Below are 20,940 nucleotides of genomic sequence, written 5' to 3'. Positions count from 1 at the left end.
CAATAACACTTATTTTTTATAAATATATTAACTTACCTTCACTTGAACACAAAATCATGCTCCCTCTCCTTGCAAATGAACATCTCCGTCACTTTGTTGTAAAAGTCGCACACTTGTTAAAGTTTCGATAGCCTCTCTTTCTCGATTCCACTGAAATCAACTTTGCGAAATCCCCGTAGGTCACAGATACTTACACTATATCCATTTTAGCAATTAATAATGCATTAGTTAAGTGAACTTGAACGTGTTGACGCACGTTTTTCAGCTTGAACATGTTGAAAACAAGAATCTAGCCTATCAGATAGCATGACTGAAGGAAGGAGCTTCTGATTGGCTTACTCATTTTGGAAAGCATGCTTACCTTGGCCATTTGTAGTGGCCGTGATTCAATTTGAATGAACGTACAGTGTTGAATGAAAGGGTGGTCAACAATGCTTTGAATCAGAAAAAGCATAACATAAAGTGCTTATACCTGAGGGCGGCACCAAAGCTTAAAATTAATAACTGTCTGTGCTGCTCAACTGAGATGAATGATGATGAATTTGAACGAAAACAGTAGTTCCCTTATGACTCAGTACACTTGACATTGCGTAGTTACACATATGGGAGTGCCTTCATACACGACCTAGTTGAAACCTCTCTACAATAATGCCAATATTCTAATATTGGCTATGGTGTTTGAGCCCCACCTGTTTTGGTGCGAAACTGTCCGCTATAAAAACAGGTGCACAAACACCATTTCCTCAGAATTTCTTCCTCCATCATCTCTTGTATAGAAGCCCTCCACCTTCGCCGTCGATATGCACGAGTCAGCGGGCGGAATCTTCGCGGGAAAACTTTCCGCTCCCCTGCAGTGTTCCGGTGAACATCACACCGCCTCGCTGATTGACGCTTCGTTGGTGAACGGGCCTCAGCATCCTGATTCTCCGCAGTGCTTCTGCAGGGTTTGTGTATTGTATACTGTGTGATATAAATATAAATATATATTAATTTATATATTTATATATCTAAAAGAGTCACTTTCGTGTTCGTGTCTTTTTAAAGATGTCATTTCATAAGTGTTCCTTGTGCGAGAGGCACATCCCGCCATCCGATCAGCATGAGAGCTGCATTTACTGTCTGGGACATGCCCACGCAGAGTCAGCTCTCATGGAGACAGACTGCCCTCACTGTGAGTGCATGATTCTCAAGACGCTTTGCTCGTGAATAACCCTCGTTCTGAGGGATGATTCAGCTTCACAAACCCTCCCACCCGCCTCTTTTGTGATACCCGAGGATTCACACGAGGAGGCACGGCGGGGCAGCGAGGTCGAGCATGATGACTTTGAGGTGGTCCTTGTGGCGGCACATGCCCCGTGAGCCCCTCAGTCTCTCCGAAGCGCGTTTTCTGATACGCTATATGCGAGACGAGCTCCGGCCTTCTGAAAGTGTGGGCGGCCTCGTCTCGTGCAGCGGTTCTGACGCTGGGGATAATAATGACGATGTCATTATGTATCTCGCTGCATCAGGCGAGTGGTCAGTGGATGATGCTGCCGCCCTCCCCCCAGCGAGGGCAAGGGACGTGCATGCGCCACTGACAGGGAGATGCTCCGTGTCCTTACAAGGGCGGTCGAAGAGCTTCACCCTGATTGGTCTCCCCCAGAGGAACCTGAACTGTCTCGCCTCGATGAATGGTTTCAGAAGTCTGGACGCCTTCAAACGGCAGCGTCCCGCAAATTCTTCCCCAAAGTTCATAACGAACTATCCAAGTCCTGGCGCGTGACCTTATACGGCGCACTCGCGCAGTGACGCCATCCTCTTTAATGTGGATCACGGGGAAGAAAACGGTTATAAAGCGGCACACCTCTGCCCAGCGAGTAACAGAGCGTGGAAATCACGCCCCATACATCCTTCCAAACCGTGTCGACAAACGTCCGCTCTGGCGGGAAAAGCTTACTCAGCATCAGAACAAGCTGGATCAGCACTCCACACAATGGTGGTGTGCCAGGAATTTCAAGCCAAGCTCCTCAGGAAAATGGACGAGAACGGCTTCGAGAGATATTCAAAGAGCTCTGCACCACTACAGATTTAGCACTGCATACCACAAAAGTCACTGCGCAGGCCATCGGTAAGTCCATGGTCAACCTGGCAGGTCTGGATCGACGTATATGGCTGACCCTCACAGAAATGAGTGATAAGGAATAAGCCACTCTGTTGGTTGCTCCAGTGTCTCCAGCCGGCCTCTTTGGCAGCTCTGTTAATAAGTTTGCTGAGCATTACGTCGCGATTCAGCAACAGTCACAGGCTATGAGACACTTTATGCCAAACGGAGTATATCACAGCCGGTTCGCCCTCACTCTGTTTCGAGCCAGCCCCGACTAAAAGCCCCATACCTGCTGCCTCACCGGCACCTGCGTATCAGCACGCGCAGCAAAAGCTCTCCTGATGGGCACAACCCTTTGAAGCGGAAAGTAGAGTCCGCAGTTTCTCCAAAAAGGGATTGATTGGAGACACAAATCACTGTTCCCCATCTCCCCACTATTGTTTGTCGGGAAAGGAATATTGTTGTTCACAATATTGTTCAAAATGTTGTTTCTGTGTCTTACACTCAAACAAATGCAATAAAAAATGCAATAAGTGCAAAAAAGAATAGATCATTCGTTGCAAATGCACGAGATGCTCGCACATTCTCAATAAAGAGCCCCTTTTTCCTCTTCAAAGCACACACATTATGCGCAACCGCTTCCCTATAGTGAGCGTCGCATCAGATCCTACAGTGAGCAAACCAAATCGCTCTCTGTCCCGTTACGCGGATGCGTGGCGAGCCCTAACGGGTATTTCAGAATGGGTGCAAAAATGATCGAACATGGTTATATGATCCAATTTTGCACACCAGCCACCCCGTTTCAATGTCGTTCTGTCTTCCATGGTTTTGTCAGAAGATGCGCCAGTGTTACAAGCTGAAATACACAGTCTCATCGTGAAGAACGCGATAGAGATTGTGCCAAATTGTCAAGCACAAAAAGGGTTTTACTGCTGTTATTTTCTTGTTCCAAAGAAAAACAGCGGGCTTCGGCAAATCCTGGATCTGAGACATTTAAATTGCGCACATATAAATTGCCCATTCAAAATGAATACTCAGAAACGGATCTTATCGCATGTACACCCACAAGACTAGTTTATGTCGATAGATCTGAAGGATGCGTACTTTCATATCCAAGTTGTACAACATCACAGGATGTTTTTGAGATTTGCGTTCGAGGGAAAGGTGTATCAATTCAAAGTCCTGCCCTTCGGACTGTCTCTGGCTCCTCGCACATTCACAAAGCGCACTGATGCGATTCTCGCCCCTCTTAAACTGAGCAGCATGCGCATCTTGATCTACCTTGACGATTGGCTGTTACTGGCACAATCAGAGGCTCTGTTATGCCTGCACAGAGACTTACTGCTTCAGCCATTCTACAGTCTCCACCTCAGTTCAAACAGGGGAGAACACTTCCACTGAAACTGTTTCAGAAAGCATTGGTATATGTCATGGAGCGTATAAAGCTATCAGCTGTATTTCTAGCCTTAAAGTCTTTTCAATCAGAAATATCAAACTGTCATGTCCTGGTTCGCTCAGACAACATGACAGTTGTGACATATATAAACCGCCAAGGCGGAACTTAGGAGACTTCACCCTCAAACTGTACTGAGGATTTGGGAAATATCTGGCAAAGCAGAAATCAATCTATTTGCCTCAGTGGAGAATACCCACTGTCCCCTCTGGTACTCGAAGTCCCAAGTTGTCAGGCGGAAAGTGGTGACCACGGATGCTTCCAACACAGGTTGGGGGGCAGTGTGCGACGGACGACCTACTTTCGGCACCTGGACAGGTGCGAGGAGGGCGTGGCACATCAACCGCTTAGAGCTATCGGCTGTATTTCTAGCCTTAAAGGCTTTCAGTCAAAAATAGCGAGCTGTCATGTCCTGGTTTGCTCAGACAGCTTGAGAGTTGTGGCATATATAAACCGCCAAGGCAGAACTTAGGAGACTTCACCCTCAAACTGCACTGAGGATTTGGGAAATATTCGGCAAAGCAGAAATCGATCTATTTGCCTCAGTGGAGAATGCCCACTGTCCCCTCTGTTATTCGAAGTCCCAAGCCCCACTGGGAATGGATGCCCCGGTATGCCTTATTCACTCTGTCATATGCAAAGTCCGAGAGGACAAGGAAACGGTTCTATTAGTTGCGCCGAAATGGCCCAACCAGCCATGGTTTCCGGACATGATAGAGATGCTGTACAGTTTGCTCACCATGGAAAATACCACTGAGGAGGGATCTCCCCTCAGGCGCGAGGCACAATCTGGCATCCCCAGCCCCAGCTTTGGAACCTGCATGTGTGGCCTCTGAACGGGGCACACTACACACACCAGAACTGATGCGTTCAGTCATGAACACCATTTTACAAGCCGGAGCACCGTCCATGAGACGCCTCTACGCACTAAAAAGGAAGGTGATCACTGATTGGTGTCTCTTACATGGCAAGGACCCAATAAACTGCCCCATACACGAAATTCTAATATTTCTTCAAGAGCGATTAGACGCATGACTCAAAGTGTATGTGGCAACTATATCTGCGTATCACACACATGAAGCTGCTGCCTCTATAGGCAAGCATGATTTAATCATAAAGTTCCTTAAAGGAGCAAGACGATTAAACCCACCTTGGCCGGCTAAAGTCCCGACTTGGGATTTAACTTTAGTCCTAAAAGCTCTCGCAGGGCCCCCTTCGAGCCTTTGGACTCTGTTGAACTGCACATGCTCTCCGTTAAGACCGCACTACTGTTGGCTCTGGTCTCAGTAAAACGGGTCTGTGACCTGCATTCACTATCAGTCGACAATTCATATCTGGAGTTTGGCCCCGGTCTTTCAAGAGCCACTGTCAAACCCAAGAAAGGCTATATACCCAAGGCCCTAACCACACCCGTCAAAGCGCAGGTGGTTCACCTTCAGGCTTTCTTCCCTCCTCCATTTAATTCAGATGAGGAACAATCATTGCATTGTTATGACCTGTACGGGCACTACATGCATATGTTGAGCATACTTGCCAGTTCAGAATGTCTGATCAGCTCTTTATATGCTATGGAGGACGCACAAAAGGAATGTCCATCTCCAAGCAAAGGCTCTCTCACTGGATTGTCGATGCAATTACCCCGGCTTATGAGTCGCAGGGTAAGACTTGCCCAATTGGTGTTAAAGCTTACTCAACTAGAGGCATGATCTCCTCATGGGCATGGACATATGTTTTGCAGCAGGGTGGTCCTAGCAAAACACATTCGCAAGGTTTTACAACCTAGACGTAACGTCTCTTGTTTTTTCACAGTCCTCTCTGTTTAGAGCACTTGCTATGCATTAGCCAAATATATATATATACTTATGCCCTTCCCTTTAAGTACTGGCTCCCCATCATTTGCACAACCGCCTGCAGTCAGGCCATTATAATTTACCATAAAGCTGCAAGCAATTTCATTATAAATATACTCCCTTCCCGACTGGGTTAATGAGGAGTTAATTCATACTATATGACTATAGTTCATATATTTGTTATGAGTGCTCTCCTTCTGGCCATCATGAGGATCACTCACTGCAGCATGCTCATGTCGGTCGCCATCCCACAAGACTGCACCGATATGTTTCCTCTCTGGGAAGTTATGTCGTGTAGTGCGGCGTGATGGGATTCTGTTCCCCATATGCGTAACTACACAATGTCAAGTGTACTGAGTTGTAAGGGAATGTCTCGGTTACGTACGTAACCTCGGTTCCCTGAGACGAAGGGAACGAGACATTGCGAATTCTAGCCGCACTACATGACTCAGAGTTCTTGAGGCATGAGCGATGCGCTCCTTGTTCTCAGTCTGTGCACCTGTTTTTATAGCGGACAATTTTGCGCCAAAACAGGCGGGGCTTAAACACTATAGCCAATATAAGAATATTGGCATTATTGTAGCGAGGTTCCAACTAGGTTGTGCATGAAGGCACTCCCATATGCATAACTATGCAATGTCTAGTTCCCTTCTTCTCAGGGAACCGAGGTTACGTACGTAACCGAGACGTTTATATTAACAATTATATTTAAATATTTCATAGTGTAATTTTTCTTTTTGCCCTTCTGTTAGGTAAGCACTGCTTACCTTGCTTAAATGGACAGCACGTCCCTGCATACAGTATGGAATGGTTGTTCATTTATTTTAATGGTTTAAATTTACATTTACAAACCATTATTTGCTACTTGCTATTGCTAGTTAGTTTCAGATTGTATTGGCGGAGGGGACATTCCAATTCTATAGAGCATTTTATTGAACAATATGTATATGCCCTGCATACAAGATGAGTCATCAATATTTTAAATGTCATCTGAATTATAAATGCATGTTTTGTCAACTTTTAGGAGTACACTCACATATAGTTGGCCTCAAAGGTAATAGACATGTCTTGAAACCAGAAATCCATGATTCGGTTTCATGGGATATGTAATGCCTCCATCTGGCATTGTCTTCCTCTCTTTCGCCCAGATATTGAATACAGTTGTCCATTGCTCTCCTAAACACTAAACCAGCCTGTCCTTACCAACCATTACATCCGAAACATGGGAACCAATACTCGCTGATACACTTATTGAGCTTTAGAATCGGTCACTATTACCCCTAAACAAGCTCTGAGAATGTTGTCATGCATGGTGTTTAATTCAACATCAATAGAGTTGCAGAACTGGTGATAGCTAATATGTGGTGATAAAGGGTTATATTGTGGGTGTTAAGCACCAAGGTTCAATCGTTATGCCATGTTAAGAGACAAACAGTTTATTGGTGATAAGTCATTGTAACACATAAAAGACAGGCAAGGAGGAGGCAGGAACCGGACGAACCTTCAAAGTAATAATTAATGAAAACTTAACAAAAAGACACAAACATAAACACACACACGGCAGCTGCGTGTGGCTCTCTCTCTCCCGAAATGCCGCATCCGGCTCGTCTTTATCCCACTCCTCGGCTGATTAGCCTGACTGGGGCCCAGGCATGCACACTCACGGCCCGGCCCCAACCTCCTCCTCGTCACAGTCATAAATTCTTATGATATCATCTCATGACTGTTCATGGCTGAATGCCACTGTGGGGCATGTGGAACTGATACATCATTGTGAACCATTAAATCGTCCTTGTATCAGATATTTGACATATTTGACAATGGAGGCAGGAACCCTGCTAAAAAGACCAGCTTAGATTAGCATGAGTTTCCATGATGATCCAAGTTTATGCTGATTATGCTGAGTGCCATGTTGTTGCACCAGCATAAGACTGGTTGATCATGGGAGGCTTGCTGGTTAACCTAGGTAAGAAGTGTAATAGGAACACCAGCAAACCAGCATCCAAAACACAGCAATTGATCAACTAGGCAAAACGTAATCATGAAATATGCTGGAGGCCTGGGTAGCTCAGCGAGTATTGATGCTGACTACCACCCCTGGAGTCGCGAGTTTAAATCCAGGGCGTGCTGAGTGACTCCAGCCAGGTCTCCTAAGCAACCAAATTGGCCCGGTTGCTAGGGAGGGTAGAGTCACATGGGGTAACCTCTTCGTGGTCACTATAATGTGTGGTTTTTGCTCTTGGTGGGGCGCGTGGTGAGTTGTGCATGGATGCCACAGAGAATAGCGTGAAGCCTCCACACATGCCATGTCTTCGCGGTAACGTGCTCAACAAGCCCAGTGATAAGATGTGTGGATTGACATTCTCAGTCGTGGAGGCAACTGAGTTTCGTCCTCTGCCACCCGGATTGAGGCGAATCACTACACCACCACAAGGACTTAGAGAGCATTGGGAATTGGGCATTCCAAATTGGGGAGAAAAGGGGAGAAAATAAAAAATAAAAATCATGAAATATGCTATTTACAGAACACATGTTATTACCAGTCAGCTATTATCATCTTAATCACTTCTACAAATGCTACTACTAGACCTCCTTCAATCAGACTTCGACCATAAATATTTTGCCTTAGGTGGTCTAGCTGTGTCAGGTGAAAAATTAACTGTGAGTAATCAGGTGTTGTCAGAGTAACATGTACATGATCTGCAGGCCAGTACATGAGAGAACCTTAACATTTAAATCAGAGATCAGCAGAACACTACAGAAGCAGAGCATGTGAGGGTATGAATGAATGAATGTTAAATTTATATAGCACTTTTCTGATACTACACTCAAAGCACATTACATTGTGAAAAGGGGACTCTCCTCAACCAGCACCAGTGTGCAGCATCCACCTGGATGATGCGACGGCAGCCATAGTGCGCCAGTACACTCACTAACACCAGCTGTTGGTGGAGAGGAGAAAGAGTGATACAGCCAGTTCATGACAGGGGATTATTAGGAGGCCATGATTGACAAGGGCCAATGGGGGGAATTTGGCCAGGACACCGGGATTACACACCTACTCTTTACAAGAAAATGCCCTGGGATATTTAATGACCACAGAGAGTCAGGACCTCTGTTTAACGTCTCATCTGAAAGACGGAAGGGTAGATACAGCTTGTCCAATGTGTGCTGTTTTCAGTTTAAAGACAGATGCTGTCAGTAATGGTAGACCACAGTTACGTGAATTGTTTGTGGTTGTCAATTGTAATGACTTCTAAAGACTTAAGAGTTTTCACATCTTGAATGTGAATGTTGAATGATTGTTTATTTTGAAAAGTCTTGCTTAATGGAAAACAACATATTTGATAACACAAGCGTGCCAGGAGGTCAGCACCACCATAACTAGGTTAAAAAATGGCTCTGAGTATCTTGTCCAGATGGCTTGGTGTGAGGCGGCAGAGGGAGTGATATAGAAGCTGACAGATTAAGACTCTAAAGATGGATGGAGGACAGGTTCAATTGAGGATGAATATTCATATAAATGAATATTCAGCCTGGGCTATCCCTTCCTATCCATTAACAGTGAAGGATTGCGAGAGAAAGATAGAGAGAGATACACAGAGTGTGGGGGGGGGGAGGAGGTGCAGTCAGGAACAGCTGGAAAAGAAGAGAACACAGAAAGAACAGGGAAAACTAAGGGAATGATCAAAATGCTTGAGTGTTTATGTGAAGGAGTGAATAAATTAATAAGGAAGTGATTGAATGAATGGATGAATGAGCCAGTGTGTTGGTGAGAAAGTGAGTGAATGAATGGATGAATGAGTCAGTGAGAAAGTGAGTGAATGAATGAGTGAGTGAGAGTAAGAGGGTGAATGAGTGAGCCAGTAAGTGAGTGAATGAATGTCTGTGAAAGTGATTAAATGAATGAGCGAACCAGTAAGTGAGTGAGTAAATGAATGAGCCAGTGTGTGAGTAAAAAAGTGAATGAATTAGGGAGTGAGTGAATTAATGAGTGAGAGTAAATGAATGAATGAGAATGTGAATGAATGATTGAGTGAGAGAGAATGTAGGTCAATGAATGAGTGAGAGAGTGAGTGACTGAAGGAATGAACCCAGTGTATGAGAAAGTGAATTAACAAGTGAGAATGAGTGAATGAGAATGTGGTTGAATGAAATTAGTAACCATAATTAAGTGAATAAGTAAGCCAGTAAGTGTATGAATGAGTGTGAGTAAGAGAGTTAATTAACGAGTAAGTGAACCAGTTAGTAAATGAGTGGGAAATTGGTTAAAAGAATGAGTGAGAAACTTATAGATTGAATGAATGCATGAATGAATAAATAAATGAATCAGTGTGGGAGAGAGAAAGTGAATCATTCATTTCGAATCATTCATCTCACACACTGGTTCAGGCGTTCATGAGTGAGAAAGCGTGTGGGTGAGTAAGAGAGTGAATGAATGCGTGAGAATCTGAATGAATGAGAAAGAAACTGATTGAATGAATGAGTGAGACTGAATGAATAAATGTGCCAGTACATGAGTGAATGAGTGAGCCTGTGAGTGAGTGAATGTGTGAGTTATGAGTGAAAGAATTAATGTGTAAAAGATGTATAGGAGCCTCGGAACAACAGTGCCTTGAGCTAGTGTAAGTCTCTAGTGACTGTTCTTACAATGCTGAAGGAAGCCCTCTCTAGTGCACTGGAAGGTTATAATAGTTTTGAATTTTGAATTTAGCTTTTATTTCTATATCATTTTAAAATTTCATTTTAGTTTTTTTTTTGTTGTTGTTGTTCATTAGTTATTTGTTAGTTTTAGTTTAGTTTTTCAGTATATTTAGTTTTTATTTTAGTTTTAGTATTTATATTAAGGGATATTGGAGAATGGGGAAAACAGGTATTTGTGTAATGTGTCATTCCTGGGATTCGGTAATATTTCAGTCCCCCAGACCTTATGAAGTGGTGGTTCACTAAAAATAAATGTTGAAAGCTTTTTTTTTACAAGATGTTGATGTCCATTAAAATGGACAAAAATAATTATTGCATTAAAATAATCTTTATCATAATTTTTTTTTTCTTCATTCTATCTTAAACCAAGCATTTTGTCATGTCCCTGAGACACTTCACTGAGTTTGCACCTAGAAAAAAAATTTAAATAATAATTTATAATTGTTGTCATCAATGTAAAGATTTATTTGTGTTCCTTTGCTGAGAAATATATTTTACCGAAAAGATCATGATTTTTTTTTTATAAAATCCAGGCTATAAAGGTTTGTCCCTCAGTCTGAACTCAACCCCCTCACACCAACCATTTTCAGCCTATTAAAATTTTAGTTCTGCTCATATGTGACATTATTAATCAGAAGTGACATCATTCAGCTGTCTTCAACAGTGTGGTACGGAAACAGGTAAGAAATGTCATAATCTGTATTCATACTTTGAAGTGTATTATAGTGAGATGGGTCTCGTCAAGCTCAACAACTCAGCATAGTCACGTGAAATTAAGATATTAAATCAGTACTTTTAAAAATGATATTTTAATCAATATATATATATATATATATATATATATATATATATATATATATATATATATATATATATATATATATACAGGTGCATCTCAATAAATTAGAATGTCGTGGAAAAGTTCATTTATTTCATTTATTTATTTCAACTCAAATTGTGAAACTCGTGTATTAAATAAATTCAGTGCACACAGACTGAAGTAGTTTAAGTCTTTGGTTCTTTTAATTGTGATGATTTTGGCTCACATTTAACAAAAACCCACCAATTCATTATCTCAAAAAATTAGAATATGGTGACATGCCAATCAGCTAATCAACTCAAAACACCTGCAAAGGTTTCCTGAGCCTTCAAAATGGTCTCTCAGTTTGGTTCACTAGGCTACACAATCATGGGGAAGACTGCTGATCTGACAGTTGTCCAGAAGACAATCACTGACACCCTTCACAAGGAGGGTAAGCCACAAACATTCATTGCCAAAGAAGCTGGCTGTTCACAGAGTGCTGTATCCAAGCATGTTAACAGAAAGTTGAGTGGAAGGAAAAAGTGTGGAAGAAAAAGATGCACAACCAACCGAGAGAACCACAGCCTTATGAGGATTGTCAAGCAAAATCGATTCAAGAATTTGGGTGAACTTCACAAGGAATGGACTGAGGCTGGGGTCAAGGCATCAAGAGCCACCACATACAGACGTGTCAAGGAATTTGGCTACAGTTGTCGTATTCCTCTTGTTAAGCCACTCCTGAACCACAGACAACATCAGAGGTGTCTTACCTGGGCTAAGGAGAAGAAGAACTGGACTGTTGCCCAGTGGTCCAAAGTCCTCTTTTCAGATGAGAGCAAGTTTTGTATTTCATTTGGAAACCAAGGTCCTAGAGTCTGGAAGAAGGGTGGAGAAGCTCATAGCCCAAGTTGCTTGAAGTCCAGTGTTAAGTTTCCACAGTCTGTGATGATTTGGGGTGCAATGTCATCTGCTGGTGTTGGTCCATTGTGTTTTTTGAAAACCAAAGTCACTGCACCTGTTTACCAAGACATTTTGGAGCACTTCATGCTTCCTTCTGCTGACCAGCTTTTTAAAGATGCTGATTTCATTTTCCAGCAGGATTTGGTACCTGCCCACACTGCCAAAAGCACCAAAAGTTGGTTAAATGACCATGGTGTTGGTGTGCTTGACTGGCCAGCAAACTCACCAGACCTGTATTGTCAAGAGGAAAATGAGAAACAAGAGACCAAAAAATGCAGATGAGCTGAAGGCCACTGTCAAAGAAACCTGGGCTTCCATACCACCTCAGCAGTGCCACAAACTGATCACCTCCATGCCACGCCGAATTGAGGCAGTAATTAAAGCAAAAGGAGCCCCTACCAAGTATTGAGTACATGTATAGTAAATGAGCATACTTTCCAGAAGGCCAACAATTCACTAAAAATGTTTTTTTTATTGGTCTTATGATGTATTCTAATTTTTTGAGATAGTGAATTGGTGGGTTTTTGTTAAATGTGAGCCAAAATCATCACAATTAGAAGAACCAAAGACTTAAACTACTTCAGTCTGTGTGCATTGAATTTATTTAATACACGAGTTTCACAATTTGAGTTGAATTACTGAAATAAATGAACTTTTCCACGACATTCTAATTTATTGAGATGCACCTGTATATATATATATATATATATATATATATATATATATATATAATTTATTAATATCATGCATGTTATGTGGTCTTCTGTCCTACAACACATGAGGAACAGTGGCCATTTTGAGCAAAAAACAACAACTCCATCATACTCAACCCTGTCACATTTTTCACAGTAAGCCTGTGATGGGGTTGAGTTATTCAATACATTTATGAATATTTGAACAAAAATATGGAATAGAAAATGTATTATATATTACAAATTCTATATATTTACTTGAACGAAACATGGTGTTAAAAATATGTGGGTACAAGTCACCTAGTGGTTGGAGAGTTGTTACGGGGTTAAGACAAGTGTGTTAATTAAAATGGGAACATAATTAAAAATCAATATATTGTTTGCTGAGCACAGCCTGACATGTTAAGGTCTAGCTCAAAAAAGTTGGGGCTTTAGTTAATATCTGAATTTAATCTTTTTTTCTTTTTTTTTTTTGGACACATAAGCAGCAGATAGATGCTTATTTTGTGTAGAATCATTTTCAAACCACTTCCATTATGTCCGTTGACAGGATTGAGAAAAAAGGTGTCCAAATAGGAAAAAAATAGGACATAATAAAAGGGATTTGATGCCTGATGTGGAAAAATATGATTTGTTGGAGGTTTAATATGTGCCTAATGTTTTGGAGTCTTCAGACAATTAATTAAATGTAGTCGGAAATTTTTTTTTCCAAGCTGAAATATTACCGAATCCCAGGAATGACCCTAATGTGGGCCGTATAGCTGTACTTCCCAATGTCCAATTTGTAAATAATATTATTGCGGGTGGCCTCCAAGTAGGATTTTGCTGAGGGCCCCCATATGCTTAGAAACGGCCCTGCTAATAGTACAGCTCTGCAATCAACTCGTTTCTCAAGGACAGAAATGTAAACTGCACTGATAGGGGAGGAGGCTATTGTCATATGGTAATTATATAATGTTATGTATGCAGTTTTGGGGAGTAATGGAATACATGTAACGGGATTACGTATTTAAAATACAAAATATAAGTAACTGTATTCCACTACAGTTACAATTTAAATCATTGGTAATTAGAATACAGTTACATTCAAAAAGTATTTTGATTACTGAAGAGATTACTTTGTATTTTATTGTCATTTGTTTCATTTAATATTTAGTCCTTTCAGATGGAAAACATTTATACATATAAATTATGTGATCCAAAGTATATTTGAACAGTGGTGAAACACTTTCTTATGATGTGTTACATTGATATGAGCAGACAGAGAAGTAAGTTTGAAGTAAGTTTGGAGCAGAAGAAATAGAAATAAACCTTGTGTAAATTGTCAGCTTTACGCTAAACTAAAATGCTATTTCTAGCCATTTTACATGCACATGTTACCAGGCACAATCATATTTTTTATCAAGAAAATTCACATTGGATCATAATTTCTTTTTTTCTAGTAAGACCTTTGATATTAGGGCAAATATTCTTGATAATAATTTTTGTATTGTTTTCCTGTAAAAATATCTAAAAATCCTTAAAACAAGATCAATTTGATTTATCTTGTTTTAGAAACAACACTGCATAAGATATTTAGGTTTTTCAGAGAATGTATTTTTAACATGTATATTTTGTCTTACTGTACTGGCAAAGTTTTTATGGTCAAAACAAGTGAAAACAATTTACCAGTGCTAAAGAAGTAATCCAAAGTATTTAGAATACGTTACTGACCTTGAGTAATCTAACGAAGTACATTACAAATTAAATTTTACAGCATGTATTTGTATTCTGTAATCTGTAGTGGAATACATTTCAAAGGTAACCCTCCCAACCCTGTATGTATGGTAGTCAAAGAAAAGCCTCCATTGCTATCATTTACAGCAGCGGTGCTCACACTTCTATGGAATGAGATCTACTTTTTCATGTTATTGCAGCAAGATCTACCATACACAATATATATACATTATCACAATACCAAAACTTCTGTAGTTGTTATTGAAATTTGAAAATTCTTGATACCAGCTTATCACAACAAATATTCACACTAACTAATTTGCTATGTAAGAATTGTACTCAAAACTACTAAACAGTCAGTAAAAAAACTCTTTACGTTCATTTCAGACATCACTCTCTGAGATAACATGAATACCTTACTAAGATGGGCATTTTGGCAGAATTTCGAAATGTATTTGATCGTTCAGGCGCATATCCGCATTACGAGCGTTTTCGGAGCACACGCGCATGTGAGCGCACAAAAAGCCGTCTGACATTGAAAGCACGCAGCTATTCTGAAATTTAAAATGATGTGACCTGTATTATTTTTAACAGCAGAATAAGAATAAGAACTTTGTAAAAAAGCATTGGCTATATCACAAATATAGCCGGTTATTTTTTCGTTATTCTCATTCAGGCTACTTTTCTCTTTTACTTGACCCTTCAAAAATCCACTTGACAAGCGTTAAAGGTGCCATATGTAAGAATGACAACAAGCGTTTGAAATGGGTACTGCAGTCCAAATTCAAAATATTAGAGAGTTGTCTGCCCCGCCCCAGACTCGAAACTCATGTGGGTTGCCAGAATGTTGACATGCAAATTAGCCAACTCAGCATCCGTTTTAAAGGATTTCTGGGCTTTAAGCTGTCTCCATAATCCAAAGGCATCTCCAGTATTTATCTTTGTTTTACTACACCTCTGGTCATGGTGGTTTTTAGATGGATGGCGAGGCTTTTTAGGTTGGGTGGAATCTGTTATCTCTGATCCAGTTAGTTTGCTGGCTTCCATGGCTGCAGCACGCAGTGTTGTTTGCCTGCAAACTTGTTCAAATCTGGCAACCCTGCAGTGTCGAAATACTATTGGTGAGTGGGCACTGGGCGGGATCACACAGGCCAAAACATGGAATGGAAACTTCAAAGTAGAATATACTGGCTGGAGCATGGTTATTGGAGAAGCCAGTATTTCAACTTAGCAAAAATATTACATATAGCACCTTTAATGTCAAGCCCTGCTGAACTTCAAACCAAACTCTTTACTGGTTCAAATGAAATCTAAATCAAATCACAGATTGATATGGTAAGACAGAATGAGTGAAAAGACTCTTATCTACCTGCTTTGCCTCTCTTCATGATGATAGTGATTCTCGCTGTTGCTGATGCAATGAGGTATTAGGCCGTCTATTATCACTGTCTAGTGGCATCTTCACGTTACGGTAATGGTGGGGTTTAAGGTTAAAGGCACCGCAACAAAAACTAAAACTAAACCTTATTCAAGATTATTTTTATTTTATTTCAATTAGTTTGAGAGCCATGGATTTTTATTTTAGTTTAGTTTCAGTTTTTTCAATTATGTTATTTTTTATTTATTTATTTCAGGTTACATCAGGTTTTTTTTTTTTACATTTGGTTTTAGTCTTCGTTTTCATTTTAGTTTACGATAATAACCTTGGTGCACTGTTGATAACAGGTCCTCCTTCTTTTTTCATTATTTATCCCTGATTGCCAGTTGCCTTCACATTGACAGACAGATCACCCCTCAGCCAAACAGCTCTCTGTTCCTAAGGCCTGCTCACAACTGCAGTCTGAAGTGGTGATGTAACACACTACAGGGGGAAACCTCTGTACCGAAGCAGATAAGACTGAAGAGGGTGGGAACGCTGGCCTGAAGCGATGCTGGGGTGTGAGGGAGGAATCCCCTGCTCTGAGATTAAATCCCACAAACCAGAGTTAATCTCCCTGGCCCTCAGGAAACGTACGCACACACATACGATTAATCACATCATGGCCCAAGCAAGGGAATTCTCTGACCCCATTAAACTACAGGATGGCACCAACGCTGGCACTGTGTATGCAGGCTATCTACGTGATGTATAGCACAAGCACTGGTCAAATGGACTGTGTATGTATCCTGCGAAATGACTTTCACGGATTGAGATGTTCATTTCATGGAATAGTTCACCCAAAATGAAAATTCTTTCATAATTTTCTCACCCTCGTATCGTCATATAATTTATAACTTATATGACTTTATTTCTTCCCTGGAACACAAAAGCAGTTATTTACTGTATACAATGTGCAAGCAATAATTTCAGTTGTTATTCACTGGTAATTAAATGGAATAAGGCAACTCTGACATTCTCGCTAAACTTCTCCTATAATGTTTCACGGAAGAAAAATTTCAAACAGGTTTGGATTGACATGAGGGGTGAATAACTGATGACAGAATTTTCCTTTTTGGGTGAACAATCCCTATACCTTAATTTAAGATTGAGAATGATCTACATTGGCTTAAAAACCTGAACTTCATCCAGCATTTCCTATTAAAAGGAAAAAAGACCATCTAATGCACATACCTTGAAACTGGGTGAATTTTATAGTCCCCATCCGTTCCCCATTCCTAAACATCACCTGACCCTGCAAAAACATACACAAAACAACACTCAAAAGAACTGCTTATAACATGTTAAACTGTCAGTGTGCAGATGTCTAGATTCCACAGTTTAGACTTTAGAGGATTAATAACATGCCATTTATTGTAAGTTGGACAGATACAGTACATCTTGCAGTAATCGATTTTTCATCTTGTTGCCATATCCTTCACTCTTGGCACAGCATCAAATTGCAGTGTATACCTTGAAGTCTGGCTCAGTGCTTGTTTTTCAGCCCATTTATTAGATTAAATATCTGTGAATTGATCTCTTTCTTGAGGCAAACATAATTAATATCACCAAAATTGATCTGCTTAATGAAAGGAGCACATGGAGGTCAGAGAGGAAATCCGATTGTGCCAGCTGAGGAGGCCATGGATGCCTTCCTGGTTCACGAATAGTCTTTATATTTTTCAAAGTAAATGTGAGTGGTCTGTGCAAAACTCAGCATCACAATGCTAGGATATTGTGGGTGGTTGCCAGGGCATTGCTGTGTGGTTACTAGGGTATCGCTAGGGTGTTGCTTCCTGACCTCCAATTCTCTATGATATTCAGGAACTTAAATATGGCTTCAGTGCAAGTCTAGGGGATCTATTTTTGCCAATGTTTTTATTCACCAGGCAAAAACTGCAAGTCCGGACTACCTTAGTCCTAACCTATAACCTAGATGGCAATAAGTGCGCTGTAAGAGGCTTCGGATGAAATGCATCTTCTAAACTGAGAAAAAAAATAAATAAATAAAAAAAAAAAAAAAAAAAATATATATATATATATATATATATATATATATATATATATATATATATATATATATATATATATATATAGTATAATTAATCAAAGCTTTTCCCCCAGTTACAAAATACAATAATTAGCAGAGGAAGTGAGGTTTTCCATAAAATCATTAATTCAAATATGGTATAAGGCCTCATCAAACATTGCAGATGTTTGAATAGTTGATCAAAGAACAGACAGGTATACAGCACTTTAACATAAAAAGTTAATAAAAGCTACATCATTGAATCAAAATGTTATCTAGTTTATTGCAGTTTGCTTGTCTGTCTGCCCCCAGGGCTGCCTAATGAGCCATTTAGAAGGATTTAGGATAAATCGCCCCAATAAAATACCAGGTGAGAGGCAAACTGCTTTACCATGGCAAAAATTAGAAGCCCATTAAAACCATGGAGGCAACTAAGAACCGATCAAATCTCTAAAAATGTCTGTCTTTGAAGTGTAGACAGGAAGCAGTAGTACCAGTGTGTTACAATGCTTTGTTTAGATGCTCTGACGTGGGTGTGCTGGATAAATGCTTGCTTTCACAACACATATTATCATTTTTACTATGTTAGAAGAACTGCATTCAAATGAAACCTCTGAAATCCAAAGTAAAATGTACACATACATAATACATGTTAAACAGCTTCAAAGACATACAGTAACTAAGATTTATAAGCAGGATGTTTTTATTTTTATTTTGTCTTTTGTATCACCAGACAAGTCAGAACAAGACTCTTAAATGCAGTAACAGTCTAACAAGGGGATATTGTCCTCTTGAAGGGGGGAAGAGGAATAATATGGTTATGGTTATAAATCTTATGTTCCCCAACACATAAGCTCTGTTCCAAAACCTTTTGAGCTGCCTCCCAAGGCATCACAGGTGCACTCCTGACAAGAAGGCTGTTCCAAAAGGTAGGTGACTTAATTAAGATGCCTCCCTAAGGCAGAATCATATGCATCCTCTGCCAAGGCAATCCCACAATTCCCTGTGATGAGTTTGGTAAAAAAAAAAAAAAATCCACGATAGTGGAAAAAGCAAGACAGCTTAATTTACTTACAATGCATTACATACTGAAAATTATTGATAAAATACAGTACTGTGCAAAAGTTTTAGGCACTTGTGAAAAATGTTGCATAGTGAGGATATCTTCAAAAATAATGACATAAATAGTTTTCATTTATCACTAAATGTCATACAAAGTCCAGTAAACTTAAAATAAAAGCTAAAGCAATATTCGGTGTGACCACCTTTGCCTTTAAAACAGCACCAATTCTCCTAGGTACACCTGGACACAGTTTTTCTTGGTTGTTGGCAGACAGGATGTTCCAAGCTTCTTGGAGAATTCGCCACAGTTCTTCTATATATTTAGTCTCAATTGATTCTGTCTCTTTATGTAATCTCAGACTGACACAATGTTTAGTGGGGGGCTTTGTGGGGGCCATGACATCTGTTGCAGGGCTACCTGTTCTTCTGTTATAATCTTTTTATTTGCAAAAGTAATGTTTGGGAGTCTAACATTTATATTTCCTATTGACACACTAAAGCTGAAGATACAAATGCTTTTGTGAAACATCTTATGTGCCTAAGACTTTTGCACAGTACTGTATGTTTAAAATAATAGACAACTTGCTTTTATTGAATGTAAAAAAAAAAAAAATTCTAAATACCTAACAAGGAAGACTTACCTAACCAAGAACAATATTATCAACCTATCAACCAATCACAGCCCTAACTCTAGCCCTAAAATTAGGAACTAAATGATTAGTTAATAGAAATGTGTAAATCACGTTAAGCTCAAATGCATCACCGCTCAAACTGTCTTTTTAATCTGAGTTTTATAATATTAGAACAGCCCTCCACCTCCATAGGCTGAAAATAGACTTATGGCTGAACTGCAGGTGTGGGTTGTTGGGACTGGCTCAAACATGTTGATGGAACCTTTATCACTGTGTGTGTGTGAGTCTGTATAGAGGTGTGAACAATAAGGGCACATGGGGGCTTTGTTGAGGTCACGCAGGTGTAAAAGGCACCCTCAGGTCTGCAAAAGAGGGGTTGTGGGTGGAGGTGATGAAGGTGATGCAAGCAAATGATAATGGCACTGTCAGACCAAACATAAAGCTAAAGATAATAGTGCAGATAGTTTAGCACTGAAATATCCCAAATGTATACAAAGATGTACCAATAGTAACAGTCTATTGATGGTGCAATCACTCAGTGTATGAGACAATATAAAACTACAGAGGCAGTGTTTCCAACAGAATTCTGTACATAAGTCATGTGCCTAGCAACCTCTTTTAAAGAAATAGTTTATGAAGGAATAAAAATTTTGGTATGCTTCAGAATACAAAATTCTGTTTGAAACACAGCCTCTGTAGTTTGTTCATAAATCGGACCACACTGTTTGTGCTGTGTCTTTGTTTTTATGTGTGTTGCCAGCAAAAAACAACACAATAGAAAGATCTTCTGTCAAACCATTATTTTGTGGTACATGATCTTTTAAATAAATCACATTCAATTTGGGTAAAATATATTTTCTTTTTCAGCGGCAAAGCATCACAGCTAGAAAACACTGATTCTCAGCCTAAGAAACTGCTGAAAAAAAAAAAAAAAAAAACGTGAGCCAAAAATGAACATTTTTCTTATTTTTCTGATTAGACATTATATATATCAGGGTGTAAATAAGGTAGTTCCAAAAAACTATTTTTGTTTTGTTCCCAACCATGTCAACCATAACTAAGTAAAACTTTGTGTTGATATGACAGAGCAATCAAAAGTTATAGCATTACAAATATAATTTATTCTAGTGTCCAAAAACATCTCCAACTGTCCAAAAGTCTCTCCAAACAAATAAAACATAATAACTGTACATATGATCTAATTACACATGCAAATACAACAATGACTAAAGGTATGCTCTCTCTCCAAAGCATGCAAGCATGAGTAACGAGATCTTATTCAGTTCCATTCTGTGTCATATGAGCCATCATTGAGTCTGTGTCATGTACTTGGTGTCATTTCCTGGTTGCCATATGTAATTACAGTAAATCCTCTCTGCCCATATTTGGAAGACTTCCTCTTCTGGTTGGGGCAATCTGAATCCTAATACAATTGGTTTAGCATTCCATGATGCTGGACAATGTACTACAACAGTGCTTCTCAAACTTTTTAGGCCAAGTACCACCTTTGATCAAATCAGAACATTCAAGTACCACAGAG

General features: G+C 39.9%; 1 protein-coding gene across 1 annotated transcript in view; it reads right to left on the bottom strand.

Moving 5' to 3' along the window:
* LOC127425502 (gamma-aminobutyric acid type B receptor subunit 2-like) overlaps nt 1–20,940 on the bottom strand; it is a 370,336-nt gene that overhangs the window by 104,768 nt on the left and 244,628 nt on the right. The window contains exon 8 of the mRNA XM_051671571.1: nt 16,872–16,932. Coding sequence (XP_051527531.1) covers nt 16,872–16,932 — 61 coding nt within the window. The remainder of the gene's footprint in view (nt 1–16,871; nt 16,933–20,940) is intronic.

The sequence above is a fragment of the Myxocyprinus asiaticus genome, chromosome 34, assembly GCF_019703515.2.
Source record: "Myxocyprinus asiaticus isolate MX2 ecotype Aquarium Trade chromosome 34, UBuf_Myxa_2, whole genome shotgun sequence".
Classification (NCBI taxonomy): domain Eukaryota; kingdom Metazoa; phylum Chordata; class Actinopteri; order Cypriniformes; family Catostomidae; genus Myxocyprinus; species Myxocyprinus asiaticus.
Note: the sequence above shows the minus strand (reverse complement) of the source record. Positions and strands in the feature narration are given on the sequence as shown.